We start from the raw sequence: 22,153 nt of genomic DNA on the forward strand, positions 1-22,153 counted from the left end.
ATGTAAGAATCTAGATTCATATTTTTAATTTTACTAATTTTTTATAATTTTACTAATTTAGAGATTTCTCAGTTACCACAAATGTTCTTACTTTTCTTATGAGTTTCTAATTACAGAACTACAATTAAAAAGATAGTGCCTATTAAAATGAAAGAAATATCAGTAGAAAATGTATTATTTCAAAACTGCTTGACATAAATATGGGTTCTGCCACTAATCCTGGTACTGTAATCTTGGACAGTTCATTTAATTTATTGGTCTTATCCATAGAATTAAGAGGTGTGACAGCTAGACTTTTAGTCAGGAGAGACCTACGTCCATTTCCTGACTGGCATTTAATAGCTTGGTGACAGTGGTCAAGTCATTTCACCTTTCTGAGTCTCAGTTTGCCCATTGGTAAGATGGGGTTAATTCCTTTACCTATATCACAGGGAAGTTATGAGGATCAGGTGAATATGTGTGTGTGTATGAGTATATACACAAGTTGCAATGTGTATATATACCACATACACACACACACATCATATAAGGTATTTTGCAAACCTTAAAAGAAGGAAATGTGTCGGTTGTTGCTATTAATAGAATTCTTCCAACTCTGAAGTTTTGTCATTCTTTTTATGTAAATCTATTTAAAGAGCTTCTTACATACTCATTTCAGTATGAACATGATTTTGCAGTGACTAAGTCGAGTAAGTTTTATACTTCTACAAAGTCAGCTTTTAAATCTGAATGATAGCTGGGAGGTTTTCCTCCCCATTCTGCTATATCTGCTTAGTCTTTTAATTGTCCCCCTGTCTAGCCTTACTTAAAGTCACTATTTTCTGCGTGAGAGCAGAGCAGTGTTTCTTTCAAGACAACTTCATTAAGTCTCAAACCTTGTTCTTAGAGGGAAAACTTTTAAGAGAGCTTTTATCTTGACTGATGTTAATTAGCCACTTACCAAGTGTGGCTGATGAGGTATTAGAAGACTGGATGCTCCCAGTGCACCTTCAGCAAAACACTTACTCTGACTTCCTCAGGTGAGAAATTGTATTGTTGCAGGGTCAAGAGAGCTATGGGTTGTTTACTATTTAAGGTCCCTTCCAGGTTGGTACCGAAAAATAGATCTTTCTAGACCCTATATTTTAGGTGTAACTTACTGATGTTAAGTGGTTTCTTTAGATTACATCCCAAAATATGATTAAAATTGAATACTTCATATTAATGAGGAGCCAAATATGAGTTTACTCATCTGAAATGAAGCATTTTTTGGAATATAACATACATCTATTTAAGATTATTAGGCTTTAATCCATAAATAAAAGAATCTCTTTTCTTTATTTTGCTCTGACCCTTCTCTAAGTCAGCCAGTCTTCTCAAAACTCTTAAATTTCCATAACCACAATGAATTAATGTAAGGCTTCTCTATACAACTGAGGTAGTGATCTTACAGGCAAAAAATATATCACCCAGATTATAAGAACAGGCTTCTCTGATGAAATGTGACAGTGCTCAGAGTTCCAATAGATTTCACATAATGAAGTCCTTTATGCATGTGTGTTATCAGACTTCAGTTTCTATAACCTCAGGATCATTAGAATTTTTGGGGGGGGGTATCTTTGGCCTCTGATACTTTACTAAGGAGTGTTCTCCACTCAATAGAACAGGATCCTATATCTTTTGGGGAAGATTTTGAAACTTCATCTGGAAGAGATCTTCAAATTCCCATTGAGATTCCCATCAGGGAAATAGCAGCATTGATAGTATCACCCCCTTCCGTGTCTTAACTGGGGCTTTTACTGTCATTTGCCAACTCCTGCCCTCTCCATCTATTAATTTTTATTTTTTAATTTGTTTATCAGTTGTCAAACTTTTATTCTATGATGAACTTGAGTTGTATGTTTTTAATACAACTCCTTGTGGACCTTTGTGTCATTATTATCTTATCCATGACTATTGATTAATCATGAAGAAATATATCTGTTGGGGCAGGTGAGTGGCTCAGTAGATAGTCAGGCCTGTAGACAGGAGGTTTGAGGTTCAAATTTGGCCTCAGACATTTTTTAGCCAAGTGACCCTGGATCCTAGTCCTTACTGCTCTTTTGTTTTGGAGCTGATACTCAGTATTGATTCTAAGACAGAACTGTACCTATTACATGATAAGCCTAAGAAGGCAACAGGATTTAACATTTTGATAGCGTTAACTTAATCATGCAAAGAGCAGCTAGTTGACACAGTGTATAGAATGCAGGCATGTAGTCAAGACTCATCTTCCTGAGTTCAAATTCAGCCTCATACACTTAATTAGCCATGTGACCCTTGACAAGTCACCCTGTTGGCTTCAGTTTCCTCACCTATAAAATGAGCTAGAGAAGGAAATGGCAAACACTTTAGTATCTTTGCCAGGAAAACTCCAAATAGGGTCACAAAGAGTTGAACATAACTGAAAAACAGTTAAACAACCACCAAAGTGACTTGCAGGCTTAGAGCCTAGTAGGAATGATTTGGCAAGTGCAAAAGAAAATACTGTTCTAATTACAATTTGATAATGCTGCTGCTAATAGCTAATATTTATATAACATTTACTATGTGTCAGTTATTGTACTAAACACTTTATAAATATTATCTCGTTTGATTCTCATAATAGCCTTGGGAGCAAACTGCTGTTATTATCCCTGTTTTACAGATGAAGCACTTCTGAGGCAAGTTAGAAGTTAAATGAGTTGCCTGAGGTCACATGCCTAGTAAGTGTCTTGAGACTGGATTTGAACTCAGGAATTCCTGACTCCTGGCCCGGTGCTATGAGTGGTATAGTGACCCCCAAGTTACCAGTAGGTAGCATCATGAATAACTGCATTAGAGGAATAGGAAGTGCTATGAGATTAGATGAAGCAAAAAGGAACTTCTCACTAGAAGGATCAGGACTTGATGCAAGGTATCATTTGAATGTTGCTTTGAAAAAGAGAAACTTAAACTAGCTAGCTCTCTGACTGCTCAGCTTTTTGATTCTGTGATCCTAGAGCACATGACAGGTAGCAAGGGAAGATGTCTTATGTGGGAAATTGGTAAATTATATATGTGCATATGTAGAATAATGCACTGGACAATTGATTTGAAGCAATTTTGTGGTTTCTGGACTTGGGAGGGTATGCATTACTATCCAGAAAAACCACTAAAAGCAGCAAATGATTTCTTCCTATCCCCATTTAGAAGAGATCTTTCCCTTCAAGCTCCCAAACTTTCTGATGTCTCCTATTGCCTTTCCCATCTTGTTACAATAATTTGGGACGTCTCACCCATATCTTAGAAGGCAGGGACTTTGCCATTTTTTCATTTTTATGCCTTTCAACTCAACAAACATGTACTTAGTACTTACTGTACACAGACCACCATGCTAGGTAATAGGGAGATAAAAGTTTACCTAAGATACAGTCCCTGCCTCAATATAACCATGGTAAGACTAAATAAATACAATACAGGATTGAAAACAAAGTACTACATGAACTCATTGCTGACTAAAGTGATTGGGGAACGCTTCACAGAAGAGCTTCTCTTTGAGTTAGGCATTTAAGAATAGTTTGGAATTAACCAGGTCAAATGTAGACATTCCAGGTATTTGGAAAATTAGCAAGGAACATAGGTAGGAAAAGATAGTGTGTTTGGGAGATACAGAGTAGTCTAGTTTCACTTGAACAAAGAATATAAAGCAACAAGGAGCAGGCTTATAAAGGTAAAGTAGCATCAGCTTCTGGGAGCTCTGAATGTTAGTTTGGACTTTACCTGCTTTGCAGTAGGAAACTACCAAAGAATTTTGAGCAGATCAATAACTTAACCAGATCTCTCTGCATAAAGATTACACAACAGTGTATGGAAGCTCTTTTGAAGAGGGAGAAACTATAGGTTGAGAAATGGACTGGGATGCTATTAATTATGAGCAAGGTGAAAAGTAATGAGAAAGCAAGATTTACAGGATATTATGCACAAGGAATTTATAGTGAGTAAAATCAACTCAACTTAGTGACTTTTTCAGAGTTTGAGCTGAATTGAATTAAATCATATGATAAAACATAGTAGAGAGTAGTGAATTGGTGGGTATAGAGAGAACAAGCCAAGAGTCAGAAAAGTTGGATACCAAAGGAGGTTAAAAAAAAAAGGGAATGGGTTAACTCAAGCAAAGTTCTCCAAAAATTTCAGTTTAATGAACTGAACTCCTAACATTGTAGCCTGTTACATAGAGTAACAACTTCATGTATATACCTTTTGGAAGCTGGACAGAAATGGAAACTCTTGGTACATTTTAGAAAGAGTGACAGATAAATTAATTCAAAATTTACTTTAGAGTAAAACAGTATGTCTTTTTTTTTTTTCCCTTCTAGATTTCCCATATTGGGAAGTTGAGAGACTTTCTTCTGGAACACAGGAAAGATTACATTAATGCTTATAGGTAAGTGGCTATTTTCCAGTATCACTTCTCTAAATATTAGCATATTTCCAAAGGTAGAATTATTGTTGAACTTTTATTTGGTCCTGACTTTTAAAAAATGGATCATCAATGTTAAAATTATTCCTACCTGAAAACATTTTATAGAACAGAACATTTCTTTCCTTAGCAGCTGCTGAAAAATACCTAGAAATGGTATCCACAAAGGGAGTCAGTGTACCATTGCTTTGGAGGAGTTTATTTTTAAAAAGAAGAGGGAAATATTTTTATTGAGAGTCCAGGAATTTATTTCAGATGGAGATTATAGTTCTGAACAATTATATAGTCTTTATGGAGGAGTTTAACCTACAAACTCTCCAACCAAATTGGTCAAAATTTGCCAAATTTTTTAGGTTTGTCATCAGTTTTAAAAAATGTTTCTCAATTACATGTTAAAGCAATTTTTAACTTTCACTTTTTGATAATTTTTGAGCATACATTTTTATAGACATTTGGATATAATTATTAGATCAATTCACAACTCTACCAACATGTGAAGTAGGTATCTCAGAACCATTTTAATTTGCATTTCTCTAATCAGTAGTGATTTACAGCATTTTTTCATAATTCTATAGCTTTGATTTCTTCTTCTAAAAATTGCTGTAAGTTCTTAATAAATATTTGTTGACTGTCATCAATGAAAGCAATATAGTTTTCACTTATATAGTATTAAACACGTTTCTCACAATAACACTGGGAAGTCAGTTGCTTATATATTTTTATTCTTATATTACACAAAGTTCAGCCAAGGCACAGAGGGGTGAATAAACTTATCTCTCTCAGCTAGTAAATTTTGGCCCTTGTGAGTTTGAAGCCCAGATCTCTTCTAATTGTAGTTATTATGCTCTTTCCTTTCCTGCACCACCTTATGTCACTTTTCTTTAGGTAGCCCATTAAGATTTCCAAAATGCTTCCTTTATAGCAACCACATTGTAATCATTTTTAGAGGTGAGAAAATTGGTTTTCAGGACTATAAGTGATGTGTGCAGAGTTATAGTATAAGTAATCCTCAGAAGTGAGAAATTAACTTAGGTGCTTGCTAAAATAAAATTTGTTGGTGTGAATTTTAAAAGTCTCCATCTTGGTCTAGCACCCAAAAATTGTGCACACCCACCTACACGGGCATGCGCTAGTCAATGACTAATCAGAAATAATTAACTGCCCACCTGGGCTGTCCTAAGCCAAGCTAGAGCCAACCATTGGATTTGTGAGACACAGGAAGAGAGGTAGGGAACAGCCTCTGAGATTGGCGGAACTTCCTGTGGAGAGAGCTAGGGGGAGTTGGTGTTAGGAGCTTGGAGAGAGAGGACGCCCGCAGACAGCTTTCCTTCAGATCGGTCACGTGAGTTAAGGACTGGTTCTTTCCACCTGGGCCTTTAGGCCTAAACTCCCTCTGCCTTGGTCAGAGGTTGAGTAGCCTCTTTCCCTTTTCTCTTCTCTCCTTCTCTCCCTAACCTTTTCCCTACTCCCAGTGTGATTAAACCTCCATAAACCTCATTCTGACTTGAGTGTTTCATTTTAGGAATTTCATAAGTAAATTCCTTGGCGGCCATTGTTAATATTATATAAATCTTGTAGCCACATTTGTAACCATTACTATATTATAACCTTCTCCCAGAAGCCTTAACTTTCCCCATTACAGTTTGGCTAACCACTACGGGAAAAAGAACCTTATCAGTCTTCTGATCTCCTTACTATCACCTGGGAGAAATCCCACCCCGGCTACCCCCTCTGGCTCTTGGCCCTGCCTTAGTGCTTGGAAGGTTTCTAGAACCTCAATAAATTTCCTGAATTTTCTTGCCTTTTCAACCCACTTATTGCTCACTCCCTCAGTCCTGTTACCAAATACCTTGGCTTAAAGACACAGCTGCCAGAACAGGTGAGTATAAAACACCTTTTCTCTTTTCCCTTTACCCCTTAAGTTAAATTGGGGTCAACAGGATTTTTTTTTTCCTTCTCCTCTTTGTCTCTCATTTCTGTCTCCTTTTACTTTAAGGAGGTGGCTCAGTAGAGAGAGGCAGGCCAGGCTTACCTAATCAACTAAGCAAGGAGGAACCTCAGGAGAAGGAGCTCTTAGGAGCTCCTAGCCCGCAAAAAACAGCTGAATACAGCTAGGGAGCTAACTTAAAACCCATTTTTTTTTCTGTTTCCTGGCCTTTCTAGTCTTAAAAATTTAAGTGGGCTTTGCTCAAGGAAGATAGCACATGGTCATAGCGGCTTTAGCCTGAGGGCCAAAGAAGATTGCTGGGACCCACCCACATACACTTTGTAAAGAAGGAGAATTTACAATACAATAGGCCCTTAGCCTGTATAGGGTTGTAGACTCAGAGCCACCTATTGTAAAAAGAAAAAGCCTGTGGAAAGTTTGTTGCTTTGCCCTGCTCCCCACTTGCTTTGTGAAATTACAAAATATACATATAAAAATGAGTACTATATCCTTTGACAATTATAAGGCAGCTGAAGAAGTAGGGGCATTGAGGAATGAAGGATACCTCCAAATTTTTATATTAATAGGTACTGTCATTTTTGTACTCCTCAATACTATATTTAGAGATGAAAAAATAAAACAAATTGAGGATAAAATAAAACAAAATGAGGAGAAAATAAAACAAAATGAGGAGAAAATAAAACAAAATGAGGAGGAAATAAAGCAAAATGAGGATAAAATAGAAAATATTGAGGATAAAATAGAAAATGTTGAGGATAAAATAGAAAAAATTGAGGATACAATAGAAAAAATTGAGGATAAAATAGGAAATATTGAGAATAAAATAGAAAAAATTGAGGATAAAATAGGAAATATTGAGAATAAAATAGGAAATATTGAGGATAAAATGGGAAATATGGAAGATAAAATAGGAAAAATTGAGGATAAAATGCAAGCCCAATTAGAAGATCTAAAAAGTTTCTTACAGGATCAATTGACAAACAACCACTCTACCAGAAATAGACCTGTTTCTGAACCTTTGAATGAGGAAATTTCCTTCCCTGAAATAGAGATGGAAAATACCTTTCCTATAGCCAAGTTAACAGACTGCTTCTCTCGTGTAGTGCAAATCTTGTCTGAATTTAATCCCCAAAACCCTTCCCCGGCAATCCCAGATTCTCATGTTCCTTCTCCTACAGAAAACCAAATTCCAATGCAAGAGAGATCTTGTCCCCCTAGAAAAACCTGTCCTTGTCAAACTGACCCACAGGTGCAAAATCCAACTAGAGGCCTGTTTCCTCTAAGAGAAGTACCTGAAATAGGACGAAATGGGGATGTGGTGACTTTAAGACATAGGATACCGTTTACTCCCCAAGAAATAAATGAATTTACACGAAATATTCCCACATATGAACAAGATCCTTTTCTAGTAACAAAAAAGATGGGAGACATATTTTTTCAGTATAATCCGTCTTACAAGGACGTTGAGAGCTTACTCCAGGCTTTTTTAAGTGAACGTGAAAAAAATAAAATAATTGCTCATGTCAACAAAACCAGGGGGCGTAATGCAGCACATTGGCCATCTCAGGATCCCGAATGGGACTATAACAATCCTGAGGATTATCTACAACTATACCGTTGTAGAGAGGCCATCCTCACGTCCATGAAGGAATGTGCGGACAGTACAGATAAGTGGATGGAACTGGAAAAAATTAAGCAAAAGGAAAATGAAACACCCTCCAGATTTATGGACAGAATTATCGAGTTTGGGGACAGATACTTAGATTGGGACTTAACTAAAGAGAGTAGTATAAGACAAGCTAGAAGAATCTTTGTAAACAATTCTTGCAAAGCAATTAAAAATTATTTCAAAACACAATGCCCAAGATGGTCAGATATGGACCTTGAAGAATTGCGAAAAACAGCTATATATGTTTTAAAGGGAAACGAAGAAAAGGAGAAAGAAAATGATGATGACATGGAGGAAATGAAGAAAAAAATGAGATATTTAATAGATAGGATAACTAAATTAGAAAGTGGGCAGGGTAATGAACCAACGACAATTGCCCCTCTCCAGAAATCCAATTATCAATCCATTACTTGCCACTTCTGTGAGAAGAAGGGCCACAAAATGATGGAATGTAGAACCTTTCTTAAGATGTTTGGAAGGAATACACAGTTTAATAATAGTTTTAGAAATAATAACTATAATGAATATAGAAATAAGAACTTTAGAAACCAGAATTATAGAAATAGGAATTGGGAAATTAATGACAATGCTCAAATTGAAGAAAATTTTAATGATAATACTCAACAATATATGAGAAATGGCGCTCGTCCAAAAATTACTCGAGGTACTAATGACTCTCAGAGAGGTGCCCTTCAGGGGGGTGCCCAAGGAATATCCCAAACACAATGATGGTGCCCGGGGGGGGCTAGGGCACAGGAATCAGAGGATACAACCTTTGATTTCCCGGACCCTGATGTCCTACTACCCGTTGTCCCTATCCACTGCCCTCCCCATACTAATGAACCCCATGTTACCTTAAAGGTGGGTAACACCTATTATGATTGTCTATTAGACACCGGAGCTTCCTGGTCTGTATTGAAGAGAAAACCTGATTTACAATGTTATTCTATTGGCTCAGAGAATGTAATGGGAGTATCAGGAATAACCCAAAGAGTTAAAAGACTTCCTCCTAGAATGGTGTCTGTAGGACCCCTAGAGGTACAACACTCTTTCCTTTTGATGCCTGACTCCCCTTTAAATTTGCTGGGGAGGGACCTTCTATGCAAACTCAGAGCCACAATAACCTGCTCCCCAGATGGCTCATTATCATTAGAAGTACCAGAGGAATCTTTAAAATTACTCCCTGTACTTCTCTCGGAAAACCAGGATGCAAAAGAGCCTTCCATTTTTGAAATACCTAAAGATATACCTGAGTCTCTTTGGGCCACATCTTCTTCTGATGTAGGCTTGCTTAAATCTGCTGTTCCTGTGCAGATAAAAACTAAATCTAGCCCACCTCCTTCTATCCCTCAGTATCCCCTCTCAAAGGAGGCAATTGAGGGTATTACACCAGTTATTAACTCATTAATAGAACAGGGAATAATAATCCCTTGCAAATCTGAATACAACACGCCCATCCTACCAATTAAAAAACCAAAAAAAGGGCCCGATGGCAAGCACATCTATAGATTTATACAGGACCTAAGGGCAGTAAATAATCACGTTATAAAGAGACACTCCGTAGTTTCTAACATACATACTATTATTTCATCTATTCCTAGCACAGCTACATACTTTACAGTAGTAGACTTGTGTTCAGCCTTTTTTTCAATACCAATACATGAAAACTCCAGACATATTTTTGCTTTCACCTGGAAGGGCTCACAATATACCTGGTGTCGGCTGCCACAGGGTTATGTCGAAAGTCCAAGCTTATTTGAGCAAATTTTGAGCCAAGACACAGACAATATAACATTTAAAAATAGCAAATTAATCAAATATGTAGATGATCTACTCTTGGCTTCAACAGATGCAAAAACATGTCAAGAAGATAGCAAACACCTTCTTTTGGAATTGCACAAAAGAGGTCATAAGATCTCGAAGGACAAAGTTCAGTGGTGTCTCCCCAAAGTAGAATATTTGGGGTTCATTCTGACAGCTGGTGCCCGCTCTATTTCTCCCAAGCGAATTGAGAATATTCAAAAATTGAGTGCTCCTACTACTAAAAAACAGTTAAGAGCAATTCTGGGAGCAACAGGGTTTTGCAGACAATGGATTCCTTGTTATGGGGAAATTACTAAACCTCTTATAGCACTAACAAGGGATGTAGTCCCTGAACCCCTCAAATTAGAGCCTGAACACCTGTCAGCTCTATCAGAGCTAAAAAAGGCTATCTTATCTGCCCCTGCTCTAGGCATCCCAAATTACAACAAGCCATTTACTTTATATGTACATGAGCGAAGAGGAGTAGCCTCAGGCGTTTTAACTCAGACTTTGGGACCTTCTCAGCGCCCAATTGCCTATTATTCTGCCCAACTAGACCCAGTAGCAGCAGGAGCACCACCATGCCTTAGAGGAGTAGCTGCTACAGCCTTACTAGTAACAAAAACTGTTGATTTAGTATTGGGATGTCCATTAACAATAATGTGCCCACATGAGATTGAAGCATTATTGGTAAAACATAGAACACAGGCATTCTCGGATCAGAGAATTACAAGGTATGAAATAACCTTATTAAATAGTGAAAATATTACCTTGAAACGCTGTTCAACTCTTAACCCTGCCACCTTGCTTCCAGATTTACCTACTTCAGGAGAACCACTACATAACTGTGAAACATTAGTGTCCATGGCAGAAAAGCCTCGAGATAATCTCTTGGACACTCCCTTAGACAATGCAGATCTGATTTTATTTACCGATGGTTCCTCTTTTATGAGGGATGGCATACGTTACACTGGAGCTGCCGTAGTCTCAGAATTTGCCACTGAATGGTCAGCTTCACTACCTTCTAACATTAGCGCTCAAGGAGCAGAGCTCATAGCTCTGAAACATGCCTGTATAATTGCCAAGGATAAAAAGGCAACAATTTATACGGATTCTAGATATGCTTTTGGCATTTGTCACTCAGTCGGGATGCTATGGCTCCAGAGAGGATTTTTAACCTCAGCTGGAAAATCCATAGCTAATGCAGAAATTATTAATGAAGTTCTTTCTGCTCTCAAACTGCCTAAAGCCCTAGCTGTAGTTCATTGCTCTGCCCATACAGGAGGCTCAGACCCTGTCTCTAGAGGAAATGACCGAGCAGATGCCGCTGCAAAACTAGCAGCCATAGAAGGACCTGGATTAATTTTAACATTAACAACCACTGATAATTTAAATTTATCACTCTCCTATAATGAAAAGGAAGTGGAAAAATGGAAACAAAAATTTAAAGCAAAACAAATTAATGGAGTATGGGTGTCATCTGAAGGAAAACCCCTGCTCCCTAGAAGTGTCTATAACCAAATTTGCCAATCTATTCATAAAAATGGTCATTTTGGTACCCAGGGCATCGTGGACTCTGTTAAGAGAGTATGGATAGCCCCTGGTATAACTACCATAGCCTCTAAAGTGTGTTCATCCTGCCCTACCTGCCAGGCATATAACCAACATGCCTTTCGTGGTAAAGCCTTTGGTGGACGTCCTCTGGCTTACACACCTTTTGAGCACCTGCAGATAGATTTTATAATGATGCCAAAGGCTGGACAATATAAATTTTGTTTGGTCATAGTAGACCAACTGACCAGATGGCCGGAAGCATTTCCTACAGCCCGAGCCACAGCAGCTTTTGTTGCTAAGGTGCTTTTAAAAGAAATTATTCCTCGCTTTGGCCTACCAGCACATATTGATTCCGATAGGGGGAGTCATTTTACCGATTCTGTCTTAAACCAGATATATTCTTGCTTGGGGATAACTCCCAAATTCCATGTTCCATATCATCCCCAGAGTTCAGGCCAAGTTGAGAGGATGAACAAAGAACTTAAAACTATGATTGGAAAATTATGCACTGAGACCCATTTAAAATGGCCTGAAATTCTCCCTTTGGCCCTATTTTATCTTAGAAGCAGGCCTAGAGGAGACTTACATATTTCACCATTTGAGATGCTTTTTGGACATCCGCCTATACAGGCTAAGCCTTTCTCCCCGGCTTATACATCGCTATTAGGGGGAGATACTACTATTGCTTCCTATATACAGGAATTACAGCACAAACTGTGTGAGCTACATGAATCCGGAGCTGCAGTACAAGCTGGACCACTAGACTTCTCCCTTCACGACCTGAACCCAGGAGACAACGTGTATATTAAGAATTTCAAGCGTACTGGAGCAACTGAACCTTCATGGGAAGGACCATTCCAAATATTGTTAACTACTCCAACATCTATAAAGGTTGGAGAAAAGGACTCTTGGATTCACTGTTCTCATGTAAAGAGAGCATCTTCTGTTGAGACTGATTGACTGTATCCTATACATGCATTGGAGATAACTATACATTGACAAGTGGAACTGTTTTATTCTGCTTTTGACACATTGAATTCCTAAATTTAATTTTTTTCCTTTTTTCCTTTTTTTTCTCTTTTCCTTATTTTATTATTATTATTTTTACATTATTTTATTTTTTCCCTTTTTCTCATTTCTATGTACTTTAGGTACATATGATCAATATTAATTTTTATTCTACAATATTAGTTTAAATATATATACTTGCTGTTATTACTAATACGCACCCAAACAGCTTTAGACTATGGGAACCTGCCATTTATTGATAATTGTTGTGGGACTATGATTAGTGTTTGTGTCTGATTCTAGGAACGAGATCAAACAAGGAGCACAGAGATAACCTGGATAATGCCAAAAGAGCTCACAGGTCTAAAAATCAAAGACCAATCCAGGAAGACTTAATGCATTTCTAAGCCAATACTAAGGACTTGAACCTAGTGTGAGACTCGGGGTTGCGACACTTGACAGACGTTAAGATGTAGGCCTTCCCTGTATCCACACTCTTCGTGAAAATACCTACAGACAAGTACCTAAGGTTGGCTACCATCCTGGCTCCATCCATCCCTGAGAACGAAGGTAAAATCAGACGAGGGAATAACACTTCCCTAGATATAAAATAAAAATCTGGTCCTCTTTTTTCTCTCCTATAGTATGGCAACTTCCTGTAGCCTTGGCTGCAAATGGGGAAGTAAAATTATGCTACATTCTGTCCTACAGACTTGTGGGATTAGAAATTACTTAACTGGACCCTAATACAGGGGCCTGTGGAAAAAAAAAAATTTTTTTTTATTCTTGCTTTCTCAAATTTTGTATACATAGATTTTTTTGCTTTTTGATACTGATTTTGAATTCTTTAATATAAATATGCATATATAAAGGGTTTATATTTTTTTCCCTTAATTTTTTCCCTTTTTCTTCTTTTGATTTTGATTTTATTTTCATATCGTTTTGTTTTTCTTTTGAATTAACTCACACACCCCCACAACTGAAACTTGAATCCTCAGCTGGACTCAGTGTTTTTTCAACACTTTCTTCAGGGGGGATTGTATTTCATCAAATCCAAGATTTAAATTTTGTTCGAGATAAATCTTCAGAGAAGAAGCTTGCTAACTAACTGAATCCAGAGAATGAACTGTTTGCAGAAAGATATCTAAACCTTTTCACTACAGGAAGATCCAGAATGAACCTTGGGGTGTGGTTGATTGAACATTTTTTTGAATGTACACTCTTATGCCAAAGGGGACTGCCCCCTAATTGGCTTTTGTCAATGCGCCCAGCAAAACATTGGTTTGCTGTCTTTCTCTCTCTCCTCTATTTCCCCATATTTACAACTATTATAATTGTCCTCTTAGTGGAAAAAATTTGTATACACTTATAGTTAGAAATTTTTGGGGTGCAGTATGCTTATGTTTAGTGATCAATTGGGGAGACTAGTCTCCCAATCATCATCAGGGGGGATTGTGAATTTTAAAAGTCTCCATCTTGGTCTAGCACCCAAAAATTGTGCACACCCACCTACACGGGCATGCGCTAGTCAATGACTAATCAGAAATAATTAACTGCCCACCTGGGCTGTCCTAAGCCAAGCTAGAGCCAACCATTGGATTTGTGAGACACAGGAAGAGAGGTAGGGAACAGCCTCTGAGATTGGCGGAACTTCCTGTGGAGAGAGCTAGGGGGAGTTGGTGTTAGGAGCTTGGAGAGAGAGGACGCCCGCAGACAGCTTTCCTTCAGATCGGTCACGTGAGTTAAGGACTGGTTCTTTCCACCTGGGCCTTTAGGCCTAAACTCCCTCTGCCTTGGTCAGAGGTTGAGTAGCCTCTTTCCCTTTTCTCTTCTCTCCTTCTCTCCCTAACCTTTTCCCTACTCCCAGTGTGATTAAACCTCCATAAACCTCATTCTGACTTGAGTGTTTCATTTTAGGAATTTCATAAGTAAATTCCTTGGCGGCCATTGTTAATATTATATAAATCTTGTAGCCACATTTGTAACCATTACTATATTATAACCTTCTCCCAGAAGCCTTAACTTTCCCCATTACAGTTGGCAGCTGAGTGTCTCACTGGATTAAGAGCCAGGCCTAGAAACAGAAGGTCCTGGGTTCAAATTTGACCTCAGACCCTTCCTAGCTTTGTGACCCTGGGCAAGTCACTTAACCCCCATTGCCTAGCCCTTACTGCTCTTCTGCCTTGGAGCCAGTACACAGTATTGATTCTAAGACAGAAGATAAGCATTTTAAAAATAAAATAAACTTTGAGATAGATGGATATATGGATGGATAGATAGATAGATAGATAGATAGATAGATAGATAGATAGATAGATAGATAGATAGTCAGTCATTTAATCCCAGTTGCTTAGCCCTTGCTACTCTTCTGTCTTAGAACTTAAGACAGCCCAGAGATAGGAGGTCCTGGGTTCAAATTTGGCCCCTAACACTTCCTAGCTATGTGACCCCGAACAAGTCCCTTAACCCCCATTGCCTAGCCCTTACCTCTCTTTTGCCTTGGAACCAATACACAGTATTGATTCTGTGTTTATATTAAAAAAAAAAAAAGAATTGATACTAAGACAGAAGGTAAGGGTTTAAGAATAAGTAAATAATAAAATAAGATCATAATCTAAATATAGCAGGTTCCTTCAACATGCAAAGGTAGTAGAGATGCTTTAGCAGCCTACAAGACTATAAACATATCATGTACATACTTAGCCAAAGAAAAGGAATGCAGTGCCAAATTATAACATAGCACTTACAGTTTTCTCTGTCTAAACTAAATGATAAATAATTGAACTCATACCCTTATTTATCCAGTTATATAATTAAAAAGTGAATATTGTTATTCTTTGTTCCACAAAACCAGAAAATAAGTATTTTTATCAATCTGAAATAGCAATTGGACTCCAGGTGGCTCTGTGTATTTGTGGGGGGAGAGCATTAAAATATTGAGTTTTTAAATTTGTTGGTTGTAATAGTAATTCTCTTAACCCCAAAATAAAAACTAGAAATTATGTGGAAATAATTTTTTAAATGATAGTAGCCATTTCTTTCCTTATTTCACAATGTATGTGAAATATCTGGTTTTAAACTTATTTTCTGCAAAACTGCATATATATTTATATATTGAATCATTATGATAAAGATTTAGTCAGTTATTCTCAATTGCAGCTGTATCTTCCAGTATAGTTACAGGGAGGATCATAGACTAGATCTACCCTGTTGTAACTAAGTGGATAGTATTGAACTTAGAGCTTGGAAGACTTGAATTCAAACCAAGCCTCCAGTATTTGCTGGCTGTTCACACCTTTGGTCAAGACCCTTAACTCCAGGGCTATACTAGAACCAGTTCCAGCCAGCTGCTGAGAGCCCACTATTATATACTGTGAGCATTAACTCTTTGAAAATCAGCAAATGCTGATTCATAAATCATGGCCCCTCAGATATGTAAGTGTCTAGTGTATGACTCAGATTGTGAATATAAAGAAGACAATTAATATAGCTCCTTAAAGGAACAAAAAGTTTAAAATAAACTAATTGTGAAGAAAGTGTTTGGAAACCTTAAAGGGCTGCCTAAATAGACGTTTTGCTTGTTTCATCATGCATAGTAGAATGAGGTAGGGAAAAGGAGAGATTCAGACAAAGTACTCGAGGACAGTTGGTGTCTCCCTTCTTGTCACAAAGTGCAGTCAGTCTTAAGGATTCATTCTGGCCTTCCTGTCTCTTTCAAATTAGTATACCAGCCAGGTCCCCAGTGCATTTTTGAGAGAGATCATTAGACAAACTTTAAAAGACCCTCTTACTGCCTATAGTAAAGGATGTGGATCCCTAAGCCTGGCAACTAAGTTCCTCTATAACATGGTTTCAATTATGTACCTTTCCAGTTTTACTTTACATTCTTTTGAATATGTTACATTCCAGCCATATATGACTAATAAATGTAGCCCAGTTTCGTCCTGTACTCTCCACTCTTCTTTCCACCCCACCAGACTTTGGGGCCTGTAGATTTTATACTTCGCTGACCTTTTCTTTTTATTATTATTATTATATTTCACTAAGAAAATTGTATGCAGTGTATATGACTTAAATTAATCTCAGGATAATTTCACCTTAAACTAATTTCTCTGATAATTAATGTGCCTCTTCCTTAACTTTCTCTAGAAGTAAGCAGTATCAGCTCCACAAAATTAACTGTCATCTTAGTTTTGATTATGACTGGTAGGAATAAGAAAGTTTATTATTTTCAGTTAAATAAGGTAATATGTTGTTATAGCTCAAGTGGGAGCTTAGCAATTGAGTCTGTCAAATTAACACACAGACCCTGAATGTCAATTAATTCAAAGCATACAGGATAATAAAATATATCATGCAGCTAAGATCAGCTATAGAATTTTTGTGATTAATAATTTATAGGTCTTCTGGGTTATACATCATATTTGAAATAGGCATCTTTTTTTTAACTTCTTTATTGCTTCCCCTACTTAGAGAATAGTAATTATAACAACTTTTATTTCTAAAAACACTTTTTACAACCTCGTGAAGTAGTTCATACAAGTATTGAACTCATGTTCCAGATGAGCAAAACTAAGGCTCAGAGAAATTGTGACTTGTCTGCAATTATAGAGTTAACAAGTGGAAAAGTCAGATCTCCATACTTCTCAACACATTGTTATTTCCATCATTCCAACTCCAATTTCCACGAGGTTCTTATCCTAGAACTTTTCTTCTTGCCTCAATTGCTGCTGCTGTGAACCCTCAGAAAACAATTACAGAAGAAATCACTAAAATTTCATCAAAATTAAAAGATATTTGTTAAATATCTACAGCTGGGTGTTATGAAAATTATAATTATAAAAATGAAAAATATAATTTTTTCTACTTTGTTTTAGTGCTTTAGTTTAGTTTATAAAGATTTAATTTCATTTGCACTACTCTTAGAAACCTATGCATAACCTCATTATGCTCTAGATAATGAGCATTCTGTGATCAAAGAACTTCACTTTATATATTTTAAGGTCGAAGGTGTATTCTCCTTTTAAAATAGTGGAAAATCCAGTCTCTACATATTTTGTACCTCCTTATTTTTCCTTTTGTTTTGAGAAAGAGGCTAGTCAGGGATTAGGTATTTGGACAAAACAACCATAGCTAATTAGAAATTTTCCTATTTGTTAAGAATGAACTTGAGTTTGTGTAATGACTAAATGGGTTTGATTTAGAGCACCCCTTTCGGCTTAAATTGTCAATACTGTTGATACTCTTGTGGAACCAAAAAGTAGCAAAAACCTTCAGTCACAGGGCTTTTAGCAAGGATTAAGGTAAAGCTGGGGAATTTTAATAAACATAAAGTAGCAAGCATATGTAACATCCATTCGGGAAGTGAATAGTTTTCTTTTTTATTCACTTCTAGTTTTTTTACTCTTATTTAGAAAAGCTGAATTCATATTTTCTCTTTGTTCGTATTAATAAACCTGGAAAAACATTCTCCTGATGTAGAGAATTCCAGGCTAGGCTACCTAGTTATGGTGGCAGCAGGAGAAAGAAAAGTTGGGTGGGGTCCTGTGTGACTGATCTTTGACCAAGAGACCAAGTAGGCTTAGTTAGATACCAAGGAAGTTCTCACTCTCTTGGAGGCTAGTGAACACAAAAGATTTAGGATATAACAAAAAGGTAAAGTCACAGTCTTTTGGATCAGAAATTACGAAAAGTTAGGTAAGATGTCTAGAAACTCATTCAGGTCATTAAAGCCCCAAGGTTTTTCTCTTTACCTATGACTTTCTTTCCTATTAGCATATTAAAACATTTTAATGCCTCTAACAAGGCATTTTAGAAATCAGTAATCTTGTTTACCTTTAATAGCCTTTAGGTTCCTACGTATGTACAATATATATAAAAGTTAAAAAACAGAGCAACATTTGAACTGGTTTCATTTAATTCATAAGAAGTATCAAATATAAAATTGCCAGGTCTCTTGGACCCTTGAAGATCTCATTACTTGTTTATTTTTATTTTTTTTAATGTTCTGTTGATTCCATTTTTGTTTTGAAGATCCTGGTCTTAGAAATAAGGCATTTATTATGGTAATATGAATGCACTGAAAAATTTAAAAAGTCTTAGTGTCATTTACTACTTTTTTTCCAGCCACATTATGTCTGATTATATGAGAATGACTGATACAGAACGAGATCAGATTGATCAAGATGCCCAAATATTTATGAGGACGTGTTCAGAAGCAATTCAGCAACTAAGAACAGAAGGTAAAATATTCTAAAAATAATGCCTGTAACTATTAAAAGAAGCATCAATGTTTATATATATGAGTAAACATTTTATTGTTACTTTAGGTTTCTTTAAGTCTTCTACTCAGTGATTTAACACAAGTTATTACAGTAGCACTTTGATTACTTTTTAATTTAAAAAAAATGTGGGAACAAGAAGGTATAAAAGTACGTTAAATTTTTTTCAGTAATGCATTTTTCCCAATTACTTGTAGAAACAAGTTTTTAACATTCATTTTCTCATATTTTGAGTTCCAGATTTTCTCCTTCACTCTGTCCCCTTTCCCCTTCTTGAGATGTTAATCAGTTTGATACAAGTTATATATATATATGCTATCATGCAATACATATTTCCATTTTTGTGATGTTATGGAAATCAGAGTACATTGAATTTTTAAAAATATATTGAGAATATGTTGTGTTTTAGAGTTGGATACAAAGATAAAGTAAAACATTGTCTTTGCCTTTGCGCTTCTAATAATAAAGTTAGTGAGGTAAGGCATAATCAAAAATAACTGGAATTCATATTGGAATAAAAGTACAAAGGTAAAATCCAGAGTGTCATGATAATATTAACATATGAAAGTGATCTCTTAGGTGATCTAATCTTACCCAAACTAGCCAGGAATCTTTATTTTAGAATGAGGGAGAGAAGTTATTTACTTAGTTGGGGATGGCACATAGAAAAGTGGAAGAATTTGAGAAACAGAAATTTCAAAGCAGATTTTTTTCTAGATGAAGTCATAAAGGTGAGAGAGAAGAGGAGGAAATGAAGAAATTGTGAGTGACTTAGGTTTCCTGAAATTATAAGAGTGCTTGAAAGGTGAATAATGTGAGACAAGACAGAAAAGGTAGGTTGGAGCTAGATTCTAGAAAGTCTTGACATAGCCTATAATTATGAATAAGGATAGGGAGGTAGCTGCTAACTCATCCTAAGTATGAGTCACATTTTCTTCAATCTTCTAAAATTTTCCCAGATAAAATTCCATCTTCTATTAAAAAATCTTTCCCTAGATCTCTTAATGCCAATTTTCCTTCTGTTGATTACCTCTCATTTATGCTATATATATCTTAGTTGTTTGTATCCTATCTCTCCCATTAGATAGTGAGCTTCTTAAGAATCAAGAGTGACTTTTTTCCTTTCTTTTTACCCCCAGCTCTTAGCACTATGTCCAGTACATGTTATTATGTGTTATTGTTCAGTCATTCAGTTACTTCCAACTTTTCATGACCTTTTGGCTCATACACTCCATGGGGTTTTCTTGGCAAAGGTGTTGGAGGGGTTTGCCATTTCCTTCCCCAGTGAATTAAGGCAAACAGAAGTTAGCTGACTTGTTCAAATTCATACAGTTAATGAATGGCTGAGACCAGATTTGACATTAGGTCTTCCTGACTCTAGGACAAGTACTATACCACATAATAGATGTTTAATAGTTCTTGTCAATCTTTGTTTTTGAAAGAGGACAAAGACTACCAACCTTCAAGAGTTAGGGCTTAGAAAAGAGGTGCTATTAGGGGTGACAAGAATATATGGAATCAGTCAGTCACAAATATTTAAGTACATATGGGAAATGTATTGTACTAAACCCTGGGGAAACATATATAAAAAAATTTTAAATATCTATTTTGGTTAAATTTTGTGGGAGACAGGGAGAAAAGGTATGTATACAAGACTAGGGACTAGACCTGTGGTTTCATTGGTATAGGTAATTTCCAGGTGAAGAGTTCCCTGCCATTTATCATTTTAGTTTCCTCAAGCTGATGTATCAAATATGAACCTTGGTAACTGCAAACCTTAGTGAGGCCAAACCAGATTAAATGTCATTGGGAAGTTTTTAATGAAATAAATAAAAATACAGTGGAGCATAGATTATGTTAATACTTGGTTTTCTATGTCAGCATGTGGTCTGTAGAAATCCTTAAGTAAAGTTTCATGGTCCTCATTTCTGTTTTGAGTATGATGCCACAGACCTAGGGGACTGAGGGAGTCACTAACCTTTCCAGCTCACATGGCCAGGATGGGTCAGAGGTATAAAAATGGAGAGCTCTCTTCCTACTTCCGCTTCTGAGCACACGCGGCTCTCTACCTAGCAGGCAAGATGTGAGTGGTTGTGAATGGGCTCTTTGGGCCTAGACACGTGCTTTCTTATTTTGTATTTTCTTTATATTTTAATCTTTAATAAACCTCATAAAAATATAATACTCTTAGCAGAGAAACTAATTTTAACTGCTACAGTTTGGGTGACCACTGGATTGGATGAGAACTTATCAATTGTTTTAGCCTAGATAATGATTTCTAAGCCACGTTTCTCCAAGATGCTTTTTTAGAAAACCATCTTGATCAGCTCTGACCTGCAGCCATCCTCTTTGGACTTTCTTGAGCCTTTCCTGCTGGCCTGGCTGACTCAGCTCCTGTTCACAGCGTCCGGACCTGTTTGACCCAGATCTCACTCACCTGATGACCCACTCGCCTGCCCCAAAAAACTCTAGCCTTGGAGCAGACCGCTTCTACGCCCCAGCAATCTCCCAGCCCTGGCCCGCCCACCTGCTGCCTTCAATCCCAGATGAATGGCTCGGCCCAGCAATTCTGACTAATTGCCCAGACCCAGGGCTCATTTCTATCAGCTGGTAAAAAATGGGGGTAATTTTCCCTTAGGCCATGATTAACCTCCATGTGGATTGGGGCAGGGGATCACAGGAGGAGAGAAAGAAAAGGAAAAAAGGAAGAGACTTTTCCAAACAGTAACTTACAAGCATGGGGTATTTAAAAGGATATCTTTTGACTGTTTTGGTAATTTCATTTATTTCACCTGCTTGCCAGGGGAAAAATTCAGCTTCCTGCAACTCTTCAGCTGACTTTGAAATTCCTAAAATCCACCCTTACTATGGGGAGGAAACTCTGCAGCTCAATAAATTGAGAGCCAGGCCTAGAGACGGGAGGTCCTGGGTTGGAATCTGGCCTCAGACACTTGCTGGCGGTGTGGCCCTGAGCGGGTTGCTTAAACCCCATTGCCTAGCCCATACCAATCTGCCTTCTGAAAATAGGCATCTAAATGGATAAAAACCCAAGGAACTTTAAAGAGAATGGAGGTTATATTTTTAAGGCTCCAATGGTTTATAAAAATCTCTATATTCTATTGCATTCTACTGATTGCTTTGTTTAAGATTTAACTTTGTGATTTAAGTTCATATTTTAAGTCCATATATTACTGCATTCCGTACTATTCTGTTACACTGAATCATTTTAATGTACTGAGTATTAACTACTGTTATATTCTGTTGCTTTTCCCCTATAACCATACTGAACAAGCATTATTAAGCCCATATAAAAACAGCTTTTCTATTTTTGACATTGTAAATTGTCACATAGAGGATAGATGGACTCCATCAAAGAAAATTGCTATAACAACCTTTGGAAAATTTAATGAGTTTTACTTTGTTTCTAAATA

The 22,153-nt window shown here is 36.9% G+C and overlaps 1 protein-coding gene across 3 annotated transcripts in view; it reads left to right on the forward strand.

Annotated features, from left to right (window-relative positions):
- Positions 1-22,153, forward strand: part of STX18 (syntaxin 18) — a 175,799-nt gene that overhangs the window by 93,630 nt on the left and 60,016 nt on the right. For all 3 annotated transcript variants that reach the window (XM_001364320.4, XM_056802416.1, XM_007496742.3), the window contains exons 2-3: positions 4,356-4,423; positions 18,568-18,683. In XM_001364320.4, the coding sequence (XP_001364357.4) occupies positions 4,356-4,423; positions 18,568-18,683 (184 nt within the window). The remainder of the gene's footprint in view (positions 1-4,355; positions 4,424-18,567; positions 18,684-22,153) is intronic.

The sequence above is a fragment of the Monodelphis domestica genome, chromosome 6, assembly GCF_027887165.1.
Source record: "Monodelphis domestica isolate mMonDom1 chromosome 6, mMonDom1.pri, whole genome shotgun sequence".
Taxonomy (NCBI): Eukaryota; Metazoa; Chordata; class Mammalia; order Didelphimorphia; family Didelphidae; genus Monodelphis; species Monodelphis domestica.